Consider the following 16,906-nt stretch of genomic DNA (forward strand, 5'->3'; position numbering starts at 1 on the left):
ATTGATCATTCCACCACCCCTTGGCCCAACAGCCCTGTCTCCTCCAACTTGTTGCCTTCCATTTCTCACTGTCCCTCCATCTCGTCCATGGGCCATTGTCCCATCATATCCACCATCCCTATATGTTCTCTACCACCCCATTTCCTCTATGTCCCTACACATTCCACAATCTCTATGTGCCACTATCTGTCCATTCTCTTCACATCCCAACATCTTCATGACTCATCATGCCCCCATTCCACCATCCCTATGGCCCTCCATCTCCTCTACGTCTCACTATATGCTCCAAGTTCCATCACCCCACCACTTTCTTCACGTCCCTCCATCCCTCCACATTCTCTCACTATATCCCATCATCCTTCCATGTTCTCCAGGTCCCAGACATGGAAAGATGAAGAAGCAGCACTGGTGGATAAAGTGGCTTGCCAGCTCCAGGAACACAAAATCTCAGAGCAGGATATTTCAAGGACCCAAAAGGGTTCCAGCAGGCTTTCAGTATATGGACGGGCCAGAAGGCAAAAATTAAATAGTACAGACTGGTAAATGCCATGCAATAAAGGATGGATTTTGTCCTCCTTTCAGCTGGGATGGAGCTCCTCAGCAGGGGCAAGGTCTGGGCGGGCGGTCACAGTGGGAGAGCGTCTTTCCCTCTTTGGGAGGAAGGCGTCTTGGCACAGCTCCCGCCGCTTCCCGAGCGGGGAGCCCGTCGGCAGCGGCCCCCACTCTGCTCTGCGCCCCGGCTGCTGCTGGCGCTGGTAAGCAAGGCGCCGAGTTTCCACCTCGCAAAAGAAAGGGAAGAGGGAGGGAGGCGCCGCGGGCCGGGATGCTCCGCTCCGCCCCCGGCGGCTTCGGCTCCGGCTCCGCCCGCCTCTCCCCTTCGGGCTCCGTCCCGCCGCTTTCCCGGGGGTGCGGGTCACCCCTCGGGGAATGGCCCCTGGCTCTCCGGGCTGCAGACGCGGCGGCAGCGGGGACCCCGGGCAGCGCCCTGGGACGGACGGACCCGCCCGGGAGGAGCGGGCTGTGCCTCTGCGGCCTGACCCCGGGGAGCGGCAGCGCTTTGGGCTCTTCTTGGGGTTGGGTTTGGGCACAGCCAGAGCGGGTGTGTGTGCCAGGAGCTCCTCAGCGAGCTGCTCCTGGAAGTGCTGTCCTTACAGCGACTGAACGGCATCAGCTGCGGCTGGAGTCACTCCGGTAAGTGCCTGTGCATCTTTTATGGCACAGGACCTCGTACTGGCTTTTTCTTATTTATCTGCCGCTCATTCTCTCGTTTTGAACGATTTGTTTATATTTGCTTTTGCTCACTAGAAGTTGAGAAAGTAATGTATGGAGAAGTAGGGTGTTTGGTGTTGTTTTTATGATTTTTTTTTTCTTTTGGGATCAGGTTTGGTTTTACAAATAAGGACCTGCCAATGGACAGCTACTATCTTTGCTTTTAGATAATACATGTGAAGGAAAGGAAACCAAAGGCTGAAGTGTTTTCTGTTGTCTCATGTGCCTTTCACTGCTTTTGATGTGTCTTCGGAAATAGTTTTCTGAATGAAGAGGCACGATCCTCTATATGAGAGCACATTACAGGAAAACTTGAATGTTGTCTCAGAACTGAAACAAAAGTGTTTTGCATCTGATCTCTAGAAATGGCTTGTGCTGTATCCCCCAGAATAAGCAAGCCTTGTCTTTTGTCTTCACGATGAAATGTGGCACCTTGTTCATATTCCAGATGGGCTCAGTTTGTTAAGTTGTGTGAGAAAGGGATGTTATCAGTTAACTTTTACCATAAATATTTTCCATTAATTGCAGGACAGCAATACCCCATGGCACTGAAACAACCAGAGAAGAGCCCACTTTCCTCCCAGATTCTGGGTCTCAGTGACCTTCCAAGAGCTCCTCATGAAGTGCCACTGACTGGGTGCCACAGGAAGAGGATCAAAGAGACTGATTCAGCCTATGTCAGGCTGGCAAAGCAAGGAGGCCGACCTGGTGAGCATCTGTCTATATCTGCTTCTTTGGTTCTCCTCTGTTTTCCTTGGCTTTGCTTGAGTGCAGTGTAAAGTGCCTGTAGATGCTACAGAAGGATCCTCTGGACTTTTGAAATAAACTTGTGAAAAAAATGAGGAAATTAATTTATTCCTGACAAAACAGTAATCTGAAAACAAAGGTAGTGCTTTTGCTGCTAGATAAGAAGTGAGAAAAGTACTGACTTTCGTCTTTTTCTCTCCAGACCTGCTGAGGCACTACACTCCTGTGGTAATGAAGTCCCCTCCAGCAGCATATGCTGCCCCTGACTGGTTCACACACTGTGCCAGTCCTGCAGGGATTGAGAAGCCACGGTAAGATTGCTGGGGCCCAACACATCTTGGCCTCCCTCTTCACCTGTTAACATTTCTGAATGCTTCTGTACTAGAGTGCAGGATTTGTATACCTTGTACAAACAAGCATTAAATCTTTGCCTGCAGGAGCTGTGTTTCCTCTCTACCAGATTTTATGGTTCACAGAGAGTTTGTGGCTGGTGACCGTCATGGTAAGAGTTATGAGAGAAGAAGAGGGCCTTTTGAGTTTGATACAAAAAATGTTTGGCAGCAGGATGCCGAGGACAAAGAAAATGCAGAGAAAAAGAAGGTAGGATGGAGAGGTATGCTGTGATGATACTTTGTTTGTAGAGCTTGTGAACACATCTCTGTTGCTTCTTAGAGGAGGGAAGCTGCAATCCACATTTCTGTATTCCAGAATCAATTTTTATATTGCAGTTAGAGAACAAAAAGAAAGATGTTATCTTAAGTGCTGCAGGTGTAGTGTGAAAACCAGAAATGCAGTTTCCCATCACATTATATGGTATATATACGTCAGTATAAATAAAAAGCAGCAGTTCATTTTTATCTTATGCTTTATTTCCCCTGCAACTCATTCTGGGTGAAGAGACATCTTGTTTAGTAATCTTGAGTGAGGAAGTAAGAAGATGAGAACAGAAGACTATTCTGAAAAAGGAGTTTAATTTATTTTGAAATGCAAGGGAATTCCCAAAGATACTGTGCTGTGTTTGAAAGAAAGATGTATCCGAGACAAAATAAATATAGGACAAGCTATGCCCCAAACAAACCTTTCTGTACTGACATGGTGTTCTGTCTTGGAGACCTCTCTACTATCCTCCCTCTTTCATCCTCCCTTCCCCCCCCTCAATTTAGATGCTGAAGCCTTATGTTTTTTAAATATCCTCTGTAAATTCAGTTGCTGCGTCTACCATAGGCCTTTGTGGTATGCCTGGAAACACTTGAACACTACTACTACACGCTACTACAATACTTGAACACTAGTACCTCCCTTCTTCAACAGAAGGGTAGATGTTGGGCATTCTAGGAGAAAAAGTCCTCAGCCTTTGCTGAGATGAGTAACTAGTGCAAAATCAGAATGATGTCTTGTGTAAATGGGAACACCTCATTACTGAATAGGCTTGGGAATGTTTACTGAGTCTGTGGCAACAGGCAAACAAGCAACATATGTTTAAACTGTAATTTGCCTGATGCTTGTAGGTGAAGCTGCTTTTTTTTTTTTTTCCTATCATAGATTTAAGGCACTAAAACTAAAAACTTGACCTGCTGCTGTGCCTCTTAAAGGAATTCAACTAGGACCGAGAGGAAGTTCTCTTTCTCACTCCCTTACTTAAGAACCAATTATGTTCAGTGCTCTAAGGGTCAAACTAAACTTTGATAAAAGTAATTCAAGCCCATGTGCTGACTTGTAAAGTGGAACTGAGGTTCATTTCAACTTTGAATGAAACTGGGTCTCAACCAAACTCCTACAGTCATTTACTTTATTTAAGACTAAATACAAAATGAATATATGTTATATATTCAGCTCAGATTGCAAATATGCTGAGGCCCTCATATATAATTTGCACTATTCTCCTGGAAGCTGAAGTTAAGTTTTGCCTAATGTTCTAAATTAAACAAGTCTTTTTCTGTAAGACTAGGTGCCTGGGAAGACGGATTCTGTGTTGGTATGTTTAGCTCTACCTCCACACACCAACTCTCATTTGGCTCTGCTTCACAGTGTCTTTGCTGTACATTGAAAACTGTATTATGTATCTTGAAATGTCACATGGTACTTCTTTCACAGCTACTTCTTGAATATCCTCTTTTGACAAGTTTCTATCCCATGCTCTTAGAGTACCTTCCCAAAGAGTCTTCCAGGTGAGACAATGGAACTAACCCTACCAAAGAGTCTCAATTTTAGTTTTTCACCATACAACTTGTATGTTGAAAGGTAAGAATAATGTATTCCAAAACACCACAGGCAAATTTCTAAATTTCTCATTTATTTGACTTCATGATGACACTGCAGCAGCAAGCTACCTCAAGTATTTCTGGTAGTATGAGACTGAATGTATTGAAAATATTTTTCAGTCCAGTGTGACTAAGCAGTTATTCAGAAGAGACATGCATGATGCAATTGTGGAGTTAAATCCCAAAGGGCGCACTTAGGAACAAGAGCAAAACCATTTAACCTCTAAGGGTATTTCTTTTGCTTGGTTTGGAAAACATTGCTCCCAAGTGGGCCTTTGCTCTGAAGGTTTAAGCCTTTATGCTGCTTTGTTCTGAAGTATTAAAATCTCTGCTGATCCTTGTGGTTATTGCTGTGTAGAGGAGGACTGGAAATCCGGGGGGCCATTACATGGGAATTTTGCAAATCAGCAGAGTATTAGTGCATGAAGGATTTAGCCTTTGTGCTCATGGCAGAGTAATGGACTTCTGGCCCAGGGAGAAGCAGCCCATGGAAATCTCACAAGGCTTAAGAAGACCTAGTGCAAGGTCCTGCACCTGTGCTGGGACAACCCCTGTTATCAGCACAGGCTGGGGGATGAGCAGATCCAGAGCAGCCCTGCCCAGAAGGACTTGGGGGTGCTGGTGGATGAGAAACTGGACATGACCCAGCCATGGGCACTCACAGCCAGAGAGCCAAACATGTCCTGGGCTGCATCCAAAGCAGCGTGGGCAGCAGGGGAGGGAGGGGATTCTGCCCCTCTGCTCTGCTCTGCTCTGGTGAGACCCCACCTGCAGGGCTGCATCAGCTCTGGGACCACAGCACAGGGAACTGTGAGACGAGTTCAGAGGAAGGCACAAAGATGATCAGAGGAATAGAGCAGCTCACCTGTGAAGAAAGGCTGAGAGAATTGGGATTCTTCATCTAGGAGAAGAGAAGGCTTTAGGGTGACCTATTTATGGCATTCCAGTGAAGGGACCTGTGAGAAAGATAGAGAGGGACTTTTCACAAGGGCATTAGTGATGGAACAAAGGGGAATGGATTCAAACTCGAAGAGAGTAGGGTTAGACTAGATGTTAGGAAAAATTTCTTTACTGTGAGAGTGGTGAGGCACTGGCACAAGTTGCCCAGTGAAATTGTGGATGCCTCATCCCTGGAAGTCTTGAAAGTCAGGCTGGATGGAGCTCTGGGATACCTGGTCTAGTGAAAGGTGTCCCTGTAGCAGGAGAAGTGGAACTAGATGATCTTTAAGCCAAACTATTCTGTGATTGAGTGATCCTTTTGCCTGTGCATATTATTGCCCAGCTGGGTTGGGTTGAAAAAACTGTGAACTTTAAGAAGGGAGGTCTGTAAGGGTGGGAGGTCAGTAGGAGATGTCATCAGAATTTGCATCAGCATTTGGCAATATCCCTGCAGTACCACCAATAAGATTGCTCCTTCATCTTCAGACTCCTCTCTTTCAGGCACTTGCCTGAAATGTCTGTGTATAGATGCATATGTACTTAGCTATGTATGTGCTGTTGCAAAATGACTGCTCACCTGAGGCCAGGATTTTACCTCAGAGAGAGATTTGAAATTTTTTCCTTGATCACACAGGAGCCAGGATTTAATCTAAAGGCTTTTATCTTACCGTGCTGGCTGCAGATATCCATTGTTCTTCATATACTAGCCAGCCACAGTGCATATTCTATGTCATGTTTCTTTAATCCAAGATTAATAAATGTGTATTTATAATAAACATAGTAATTTTTACAGTATATTGTTGCCATCTCTTCACAGAGGGAGAAAACACTTTAAAGCAAGAACATGCCCTGTGTAGTTTGTAAAAAAATGCCCTGTGCAGTTTATCTGGGAAAATTGATGGCTGCTAATTGAGACTTGTCAAAGGGAAAAATCCCCCTCAGCTGTAATCATCACAAGAGTCTGCTTTTAATGCTGAATTTGCCCAGCAAAGTAACAAATAAGCACCTCAATGGATTGCAGATGCCCTCCAAAGCCAAATTCTGATTTGTTCCATTGCTACTTTTGTCATTAATTAGTTTACTTGAACAGTAGGGATTGTTTTGATTCCTGCAGTATAAGCTAGCCTCTCATTTAATGCCAAGAAAGGCAACATTTTAAAAAAAGCTCTTGCTTGCAGCTTTCAAGTCTTTTCTCTTTGTCTTTCCTCTCCCCTTTCTTTTTCTAGACTTTATTTTGGAGAGTTTGAACCTTTTTCTGTCTCTAGTCAAAATCGCTCTGGCTTCTGCTCTCCCTTTGTCCTTTAATTAACTCTTTAATTACTAGAGCTCCTTTCCTTGTGCTTCTGTTTGATGCCAAGAGGGAAATCTCATCTCTCTCCATCTGCTATTTGTTTATCCTGACTATCAAACTGAGTTGTGTTTCTGTGTTGCGCATTTCTGAAATGTAAAGCACAAGTAGGCTGCTTCAGCAAGCAGTGTGAACAAACTTGAAGAGCAGTTCTAAGCAGCTAACGGGGTTTTTAACCTCCAGGTTGGACAAAGACCCTTCTTTTCATCTCACATAGCTGTCTCTGATATCACTGCATGCCCTTGCTGATCTCATGTCTTCTTCTTTGACAAATGTCCCAGTCTGACTCCACTGAAGTCTGGAGGGGTTTCAGCACTGATTTTACACATGCTTGCATTGACATCCTGGCTCAGAATCAGTACAACTCTCTGCCCAGGCTTCACTTTCTTAGAGATAATAAGAAAACTTACATTCTCTGAACATTCAGATCTGCTTTTTCTTTGTGCCTTCCTAATTAGTTCATTGATTAGATGTGTTCAAAGGCCATTATACTTTTGTTTGCTCTTTCCATACTCTTTGCGCACAAGCTCCTTGAGAAGTCCTTGGTGCATTTACATTTTGGAATCTTCTCCTTACAGAGATTTTTGTGGTTGTTCTGTAGTGTCTGAAATCCAAGTGTGACTGCTGTTCATGCATCTAATTTTTGCACTTCATATTTTTTTTGCTCTGTCAACTGTATTGCAGCATCTGTGTCCACATAGGTGGAAAGTATTTTTATCTTTAATGTGCTTGTAAATTTACAGAGCAATACATTTCACCTTTAGTCACTCTGTTCTGATTTTTTTGTAAATAACCTGCAAATAACATCTCTTATTCCATGGGGCACTCTTCTGTGTTGCATGTTTAAAAAAGAAAATGGTCAAATAATATGTAGGTTCTAACTAAAAGGATATGTTAGTGTAACACAAAAACTTTGTTAATAAGCTTTGAAAATTCTGTGCTATCTTCAGGACTTCCCTCTTTTCCACTTTTCCTTGTGCAATGATGGAAGTTGTAAGTAGTTTTTAAAGATGTTTTGGGTTTTTTAAACTCAGAATTTTTTAGCAACTATTAGTGAAAAATATCTGGGAGTTGTTAAGGATATTTAATTTCATGCTTTGATTTGAGAGGGGGTAGGTTGACTCTTTAGTAGCTGTTGATTTTGATCAAACTTAAAATAAAGAGCTTTGGTATGTGTTGCTCATGTTTCTCCACTACTTACTGGTTTTCCCATTTTCAGGTCTGGAGTGAATGTTGTCTTTCCCTGGCTTTCTAGGTGTCATCTTTCAGTCTTTTAGTCAACACTGAGTTTCTTTACCTGTAATTGGAAAGATGATAAAAGTAAAGTAGATTTTTCTGTTGTAGGCTTCCCCCTATATATATATATATATATATATATATATATATATTATATATATATATAATATATATTTATATTTATATTTATATTTATATTTATATTTATATTTATATTTATATTTATATTTATATTTATATTTGTTTGAATATCAAAACTCTAATTAATATACCACAACAGTTTTCTTATTATATAGGATGTTTTATGCTTTTTATTAAACAAACTAAAAAAGGAGTAGCAATTAAACCATGAGTTAATTTCTAGTTTTCCTGACTTTAGTAAGACTGGTCTGTTTTCATATTCTGCATACAGAGAAATGGACTAAGATGAGAAGTTGCCGTGGATAAGTTTGAATTTGAAGCTTAATTTGAAGTGTACTGTGAGGGAAAGGCTTGTGTAGAGCACATTCTGGAGAGAGCAAGCAGCTAACCTCATGTAGAATAACTAACTAAGGGACTGCTTTATCTTTTGTTATTCCTCAATAATCCATTATTTGTACTTATGGAAATAATGTAGATAGGACATGGAAATTTGAACACATTCAGGCCTTTAATATCACCCTCACTTTTGAAGGCTATGCTAACATATAATCTTCTTGTTCATTTTTTTTCATAACTCCTTTATTTTGAGCTAAGATTTCTCTAACACAGGTAAAGCTTCCACCTATAAGCCCTAAATATCCAAGCAGAATGCCAACTGTTTCCACAAAGGAATTTAGTGGAGAAAATAAGCTTTCCTTGCCACCCATGTAAGTAGTACATTTATGAAAATCATTGAACACCTAAGCCTGCAACTCTTCAAGTATATAAGTAAAATTGCTTCTTGTGAAAATGCAGGAATTAGCAGATATGTGTATGGTCCTTGTGGATCTTTATTGCTGTTAAATTTGCTATTATATGTGATGCTAAAATAGTTTTAAAAGCTTCTAAAGCAACTAAAATAACAGTACTTTAACTCAGAAAATTTTTCTATATAACTTGGTGTTAGGAAAACTGAGCATAGAGTGGCACACCTTCATGTAGCTGAATTTTTTGTATTCTAGATTGGGCTTTTTCTTAATACTAGTGAACAGGTGAAAATGATAATCTACAGCGTGAATTCTGTTAGTGTAGGTTACAGAGAAACAAGTAGGATTGACACTTTAAGGAAAGACATAAACTGTAGCCTTTATAATGTCATACAGAGCAAAAGTATTCTCATGAACACCTGAAAGAGGTGGTTTAAGCAAATTTTTATATCATTTGTGATGTGATGTAATCACACCATCAGCTGTGTGCACAGCTGAATTGTTTCAACATACTTTGAAAATTTTATTGCTCAGTCACCAGTAGTCCTGGTGTGTTTTAGAACTATGGTAATGCTGCCAAATAAGTGATTAAACTGTCAAATGAATTTAAGAGAAAGTGTGTAACATGATTTCACTTTTGTGAACCACAGAATGAGTACTGTCTTTTTCATTTACACATTCTTTTGCACATTTGTCTTTAAGACAAGAACTGTGCAAGAATTATACATGTGAAATTCCAATGAAACAGATGTCTCTTCTTATGTAAATTTGAGTACTAAATCAGGCATAGTTCTTTGCTTTTGTTTATTTTTGGTATTTCTTCTTAGATGATTACATGTAGAATATATGTTTTGTTATTTATAAATAAATTATAAGGCTAGAAATTGTTATATTTTAAAATTGATGTTATAATTAGAAATAAATTCTAATAGAACATCTTTTCTGTGAAAAATATGATTTTTCCATCTAGCCCCCATTTCTGTTTACTTTTCCTTTTGTTTTCCTTTAATATATTTGTATTTACAGGCCTGCTCAGAGAAAAATTGAAGCAGTAAATTTTAGCAAATTAATAAGTAATGGTTATGGGACTGACTGGTTGCAGCAGTGTACTGGATGGGAAAAAAAGATTGACGAAACATCAGAAAATAGTGATGACTCTGAAGGTAATGTTATTGAAAGCTGTTTCTTTTAAAATGAGCTGGGCTCTCAAGGTAACAGCAGAGGGCAGCCTCAGTATTTGTGTGGCTCTCTGAATATGGTGAGACACACTGAATTATAGTGCTTACTTTACAATACCCTATGACCAGCTAAAGAAAGGAGTGCTCCTGTTTGCAGTCAGCGAAGGCAGGCGCTTTCATGGACTTTTTTCATCTCTACAATTGCAGTGTGCTCTGTTCCAATCCAGGGGCTTCTGTGTTCTGATCCAGGGGCATCTCTGTGATGTGTTTCCATAAAATGCTGCAGAGACACAGCCATCCTGCCTAACTTAAGCAGACTGTAAAATATTTGTTGCCTCCTTGTTATGAATATTCTTTTTCCAAAAACTTCTGTCACAAGTGTCATTGATACTCAGGTTTAAGAAATAGAGCACTACTTGTAGAAATTTGTCAAAATAAATATATGCACATGGTTGAAAGCAGTGGAATTTCAGCAGTTTAAGAGAAAAAAGTTATCCAATGTCATGCTTTCAAACCTTACTTTATTATGCACAATAGTAATAACTGTGAAATACTTCACTTGGAAACAAATATAAAGGTCAAAGGGTGAGAAAATTTCTCTTACTTCTGGCAAAGACCTTTTTCTTAGGTAGCCATGCTGGCTCTATCAGTTTTCTGTAGCAATGTTTGGAAATGCTATTGGATCTCCCATTTCATGCACCGGTATTTTTTTTTTTTAATATGTGTCAGGGAATCCTTTTGTATACACTGGCATTGTCATTATTCCCTTGACCTTGATATATTAATGTCTGAAAGTGTTAGAGGCCAGGTATTTTAAGTTTTCTGACACTTCAGCTCTGTCAGAATTAATTTTTGTGTCTTCCATTATTGTATCTACAGGGTTTTTTTTGGTGTTTTTGTGTGGGTTTTTTTTTTGTGGTTGTTTTTTTTTTTTTGGGGGGGGGTGCTTTTTTGTTGGTTTTTTTTTGTGTGTTCAAAACTTCTTCCTCCATGTAAGTATCAGGAGAAAACAGAGAACTAGAAGTTGTGTGGTTTTGTTCAGAAGAAAAAATGTCATAAAACTGAGGGATGAAGCCAGGTCTGGGTCTGAGGAGAATGCATAACCTTAGAAGCCGCTTTTCAAGTTAACTTAAGTATCCAAACTCTGATCATGCAGAGGATGCTGCTTTGAGAGTTCAGTGACCGAACAATTCAATCATGAAGGCTAAAAGTGCTCTTCCTCAGCATGAAAGAAAACCTTGAATATTCTTCTTTGTTTTCAGATTCTATTCAACTTTCTTGTGTGCTGACATTTTTCTTTCCCATTACTCTGAGTAAAATTAATAGGGATTTCAAAATCTCAATTTCCTTAATTTGGTGGTAGTTGATTTCTTTAATATGCATGCCTCTAATGAGACATCTGAGATATAAAGAAAAGTTGAAGATTTTTCAGAGTAAGCACGAAATTGGTTGGGTTATACCACTTAGGCAAAAGAGAAGAAAATGGGTACACTGCAAAGGCTTCTGAAAAGTCAGTGTGCTGTGTAGGTTGACATATAGATACATCTAATTTTTGAGTTGCTTTTATTTTTCATGTTTTTGATAGCATGATACTTGCTTTGCTTCTGTTGCCTTTGTTTGCAATCGTAGCTATTCCAATTGAGATTGGTTCTGTATCACAGTGTAAAAGGAGATTGCTTTTAATGCTCTTAATAATATGGTTTCATCCAGATGTGTGTCTTCCTTCAGTTTTGACTGTGTCCTTTTCATTCTTTTAGGTGATTGTTGACGATAGTGCTTTTACTTCTTTTCCCACTCGTGTACTTTTTTCTCTTCATCCAAAGCAATTGGCAGCCTGAGCACCTTGCAGCTCCCTTTTGAGATGGAGCTTTCTCCGTTCTTACTTGCACAGAATACGCCCTAGACACATCAGGAAGGAGATACAACCCATTCCATATGTAAATCTATAATCCCTTTGTTTTGGGGTACAGATTTGCAAATTTCTTAGGTAGCTTGGATATCTTGTTAATTCAAAATTAAAAGTAGTGGAATTTATGTGTATTTTGACATGAGGAAGAAACCAAAAATTTTAGCTGACCTTTTTATTAGTATGGTCTGTGAACTTTAATATTTTTTTCCTTTTGCAGATTCAGAACACTCTGAATCACCACCTGCAAGCAATGAGTTAAAAGCCACCGTTTCAGGGATGTAATAAGTAACTTGAAAGATTCTTGGGGAAATTAAAGCTTTGTATTGCTTATATAGCCCACTATTTACACATTGACTAGATTATTTTTGTAACTTAACGCATCCCTGATTAAAATGTTTGTGAGATGGATGAACCTCCTTGGGCTTGATTGCAGCAAATTTTGAAGAACCGAAGACAGCTGTCAGTGCTTAGTCCTAGACCTTTTCTTAATGTAATAAACAAAGCTAAGCTGAGGTTTTCTCCTGCACAAGACACCTGCTGCTTTGCTGTTCTCAAACAGGATTACCATATTGCTGCTGACTTGACTAGACACAGGCATGCTATTGATGTGCACAAATCAACAAGTTTCTTTAGTTAAGTACAGCTGTATTCATGAATTATGCCATAAAGAAAGGTGAAGGGGAACTGTATGGTATGGGATGAAATGTAGCTAGAAAGCATTGAACTGGAATGGATACTTGCAGTAAAAAAAGTCAAACCTTCACTGGAAAGAGTGCTTTTTCATCCCAAAAGCTCATTTACTTTGAACAGTCACTCAGCTTTTTAGGACAGTTCTATTGCTGTGCCTGCTGCACAAGAGCCAGTTGATCAGTCATAGTGTTCAGCCACATAATTAAAGATCTGGTGGCGTTTCCTGGTATAGTCTCATTGTATAGAAGCTGAATCATGGATTAACAGTTCTATGGACTCAGCTATCTATGATGTTAGCACTTTCAGCTGTTAAATAAAAAAATTATCTATCCTGAAGTCTTGACTGCAGCAAAAATATTGTATGCTAGATCACTGTGTTTATTCTCACCAGCAGAAGTTTGTACTTTGAAATAGCAATGTATAAATGTTGTACTTTATTACTTTGAAAAAGTTAAGATACACTGATATTTCAACACTTGCTATTTTGTCTACTTGAATTAGGATATAATCTTATTAATAATGAAATATTGATTATAAAGTCCACTAGAAAGTGGGTGCAATTTCATTACTGCACTTTTTACTAATAGCATGAAAAGCAAACTCTTAATTTTTACAATTGCCTCTTCAGATTACATTCAGTAGATTTTACACCTTTGAATCCAAGTACTGTTAAGTAGATGTCTTTGAACAGAATGTTTAAAGTATTTGGTTTAATACTGTTCCTTTAGAACTTTGATGTAAAAATTGATTGGAAATTGGTAAACCATTGCTAATCTGAACCCTCAAAATTTTCAGCAAACTGTAGAAATTTTGCTGTTGATGTTGTTAGACCTAGCACCTGAGTCCATGTTTGCTATCCATTATTTTGAACAATTCAACTAAATTGTATTTTAAAAAATAAAAGGCTAAGACATATGCAAATGCTTAAATGTACAGTTATTGGGTGCTCAGCAAGTTTTTCTAAATATAAAAAAAAGCTTACATCAAGCGGTTACTTTAGTGGTGTGTGAGATTAATTACCTTGTATCTGTTTTCACTTACAATTTGTGTTGTGAATTATGTCCAGATACAATGAAACCATTAATTTTGCGGTGAAAGCAGAACTTTTGGGGAAATCCAGTTTTCTAGGCTACCCTTATCAGGGGATGCCAGCGTTGGAGCCCATATCATTAAAACCTGACCAGTTGTGGTGTGTTGACCTTGGCTGGACACCAGGTGCCTGCCAAGCCTCTCTGTCACTCCCCTTCCCAGCTGGACAGGGGAGAGAAAATAAGGTGGAACACAACTTGTGGGAGTGACTCCAGTAAAGGGCAACAGAGCTGGTGAAGCTTTGAGAAAGTAAGCTTGAGGATCAGCTGAGGGAGCTGGGGTTGTTTAGGCTGCAGAAAAGGAGGCTCAGGGGTGACCTGACCACTGAGTGCCTGAAAGGAGTTTATAGCTAGTTTGTAACCTAGTTGGATGTAGGTTTCTCCCAGCCAACCACTGACAAAATGAGAGGAAACAGCCAGGGGAGATTGAGGTTGGACATCAGGGAGAATTTCTTCACTGAAAGGAGGGTTAAGCATTGAAATGGGCTGTCCAGGGAAGTGGTGGAGTCACCATCCTTGGAAGTGTTCAAGAAGCAGCCATACATGACAGTGCTATGGCTTTGTTGACAAGGTGGTGCTCAGCTGAATGTTGGACTTCTTGATCATGGTGGTCTTTTCCAACTTAAATGATGGTCATTAATGTGTATTCAGCTTTCCTTAGTCAAGCCAAGGAGAGGTTTGATTTGCGCTATTGGTCAACTGAATCTGAATGGATCACAGTTTGAATACTGCGAGTTAGAATATTAACAGCCTGAGATTTCTCTTCACAAGAACAGAATCTGGAATCTGTGCATTCAGAATAACAGAGAGCCACTCCAGACACATAACCTGCCTGTTCTCCAAGGGACATGCAGTCAAAGTGGTGTAACAAATCAGAAAGCTCCAGCTGAACCCAGGGGTGGAAGTGTGCTGCTTGAATTCACCTTATCGCAGTAATCACGTTGTTCTATTTGCTTCTGAGTCAATGCAGTCATGCAGCTGTCAGTTTTCAAAGCCATCAGCAGTTCCATGTAAAAGTGGTGGAAACTTCTGGCTTTCCATTTCTGTTTTTCAGAGAAATGCCAAAGTCAGAAGCTGGGTATTTATTACAAAATCTTGCCTTATTGTTTTAAATGCTGAAACATTTGTTTCATTGTCTTGTGCTCTATTTCTGCCCTGAATGCCTTTAAGCAGTGAGAGTTTTTTCTTTTTTTTTGAATACTGATTGCTTTGCAAGCCCAAAGATAAAACAAAAGTGCAGTTACATTTTATGAATTGCATCCAAGATACTGAGTATGTGAATGTTTCTAAAAGAGAATTCCATATAAAGATTTAACAATAACTTGTCAGTTTAGTGACTGGAGACTAATTTTCCTTTTATATACAGCCATTTCACTGTAGTGAAGTCTAATATATATCTAATACACAATTCTAACCACTTCTGTCTTTTTGGACTAGACGACATGTCCATATTCATTAACTTTCTTTGTGTAGCAATGCAAACAAAAATTCAATTGCCCCATTTTAGATGCTTCTGAAGCATCTAAAATTCTCTTGATTTAGGCTTATCTATTTCTTAAATACTATTGTCTGTGCTGAATATGCAAGCTGAGTTGGAAAATATGTAGGTTTAAGCCAAATTTCTTTCTGTAAATAAATAGCTTCATATTCTTGCTCTTCATATTCTTGCCCTGCAGATATTTTTTCAGAATGTAGTTATATATTATGCTATATTGTGGGAGAAAAAGCATGAAATAGAAATAAAGAAGTTCAGTCTTAGCACATTTTGTCCTTCTATTAATAGCTGTCATGATACAAAACATCCAGAATAACTGAAAAATCAAAATGAAGTGGGTAAAACAGCTGCACTGAATTATTTGACCAATTGACTGTGAAAATAGTTTATGGTGAGTACGAGGGAGAATACATTTGATTATGACAGACACCCTTATTTTCCATAGCTCAAATTCTCACCCATGCAATAGAAAAACCTGAAAACAGACACCAGTTGCATATTGTTGTTATTACCCCAGTATGTGGCTGTGTATTTTTCACCCTTCTAAAAGACATTAGTATCCTTCCCACTAAAATACAAAATGGAATGAAAACCCAAACACTACACTACAAAACCAGGAAGCTAAAAGGAGATTTAAAGTTTTTAGTGAAAACTGAGAGCAAAGGTTACTACCAGTTGTTAGACCCATAGAAATGCATAGATTATTGAACATTTCAGACAAGGTCAACTATAGTAATCTTATTATTATATACAAAAAAGCAATTTACATTGATTCTCTTAATATATAGCTGAATGGAAAATGACCTGAAATCTAAAGCAGACTTTTCTCTGGATCCTGAGTTGAAGGGGTAGGTAATATTCCTGTTTAAAGGAAAAATTTATTCCACAGAATTAAACACTCTTCTAAGGTGTTTGTCCACTCCTGTAGCTTGGAAGTCTTGACAAATATTTAAAGAACAGGAAAATGGAAGATGGATTAGAAACCTGTTCTTCTGTTTCACCCACTGGAAATCTAAACAAGCTGAACAGATGACGTTTTTCTGAGTTTGTTGAGCAATTCCTCTTGCATGTTGTTTATGCCTAGAAATGCATCTGTGCAAGGAATCTCTCTTTCTTATATTCCCATTCAAAGTCCTTTGGTGTGAGACAGGATATGAATAAATTTTACTCTAAATGCCCTATACATGATTTTTAAAAGAAATACATCTCAGCAATGCCTTATGCCTAATGTGTTTACTGTGCTTTCTGTGTCCTGAGGCACAGAAAGTTCTCTACCATCAAGATTTTGGTTGCTCCATCTCCCAAGTACTCCCTACTATGACAAACTACAGAGTGGTTCTGGTGTGAAAACTTACTTTTAAAATTGCATTGCAGGATTGTGGGTTTGGTGCTTTCAGTTACTGAAACAATGAACATGAACAATGTTAAATTTACGCTTCCAGTAGCCGAAACCACCTCTGCTCTTTTCTCATACTGTGTTTGCCGTGCCCACATGCCCATGAGAGCGGGAACATGGTGTGTGTGCACCGATCGACGCACGCAAGGACAGACAGACACAGGCACTAAGCTGACTCAGCCGTCCTTGGCCAACACCTGCATCTGTATCTGTATCATCTTGTTGTAAATTATCAAATCGGGAGCCAAATTTATAAGAAAATTTAGCAATGATTTATTAGATTGTCAGCAAAACAGAATTTCGAAAAACAACCACCACAGCCAAGAGTCAGCGTCGAGCCCGGGTTTCAGTGCTGGGTGAACAAATGGGCCTGACCCCCGAATGTCAGAGTCTCCCCCTGTTCACCCCGACTGCCTCTCGCAGTGAGCTTATATACAGTTTATTCTGCCTGGGGCAGAAATGA

At 39.5% G+C, this 16,906-nt stretch overlaps 1 protein-coding gene across 2 annotated transcripts; it reads left to right on the plus strand.

Moving 5' to 3' along the window:
• Window positions 1-823: 823 nt before the first annotated feature.
• On the plus strand, window positions 824-15,731 carry C1H7orf57 (chromosome 1 C7orf57 homolog). Of its 2 annotated transcripts, none has more exons than XM_026791786.2 (7): window positions 824-1,191; window positions 1,798-1,977; window positions 2,219-2,327; window positions 2,454-2,616; window positions 8,536-8,648; window positions 9,714-9,850; window positions 11,992-15,731. In XM_026791786.2, exons 2-7 carry the CDS (start codon window positions 1,812-1,814, stop codon window positions 12,054-12,056), a joined length of 753 nt encoding a protein of 250 aa, XP_026647587.2. In that variant the 5' UTR covers window positions 824-1,191; window positions 1,798-1,811; the 3' UTR covers window positions 12,057-15,731. The 2 variants fall into 2 exon arrangements, with proteins under 2 accessions (XP_026647587.2, XP_005484319.2); XM_005484262.4 differs by having other exon boundaries at window positions 825-1,191; window positions 8,551-8,648; window positions 11,992-15,729.
• The last annotated feature ends 1,175 nt before the right edge of the window (window positions 15,732-16,906 follow it).

This window comes from Zonotrichia albicollis, chromosome 1 (genome assembly GCF_047830755.1).
Source record: "Zonotrichia albicollis isolate bZonAlb1 chromosome 1, bZonAlb1.hap1, whole genome shotgun sequence".
NCBI classification, from domain to species: domain Eukaryota; kingdom Metazoa; phylum Chordata; class Aves; order Passeriformes; family Passerellidae; genus Zonotrichia; species Zonotrichia albicollis.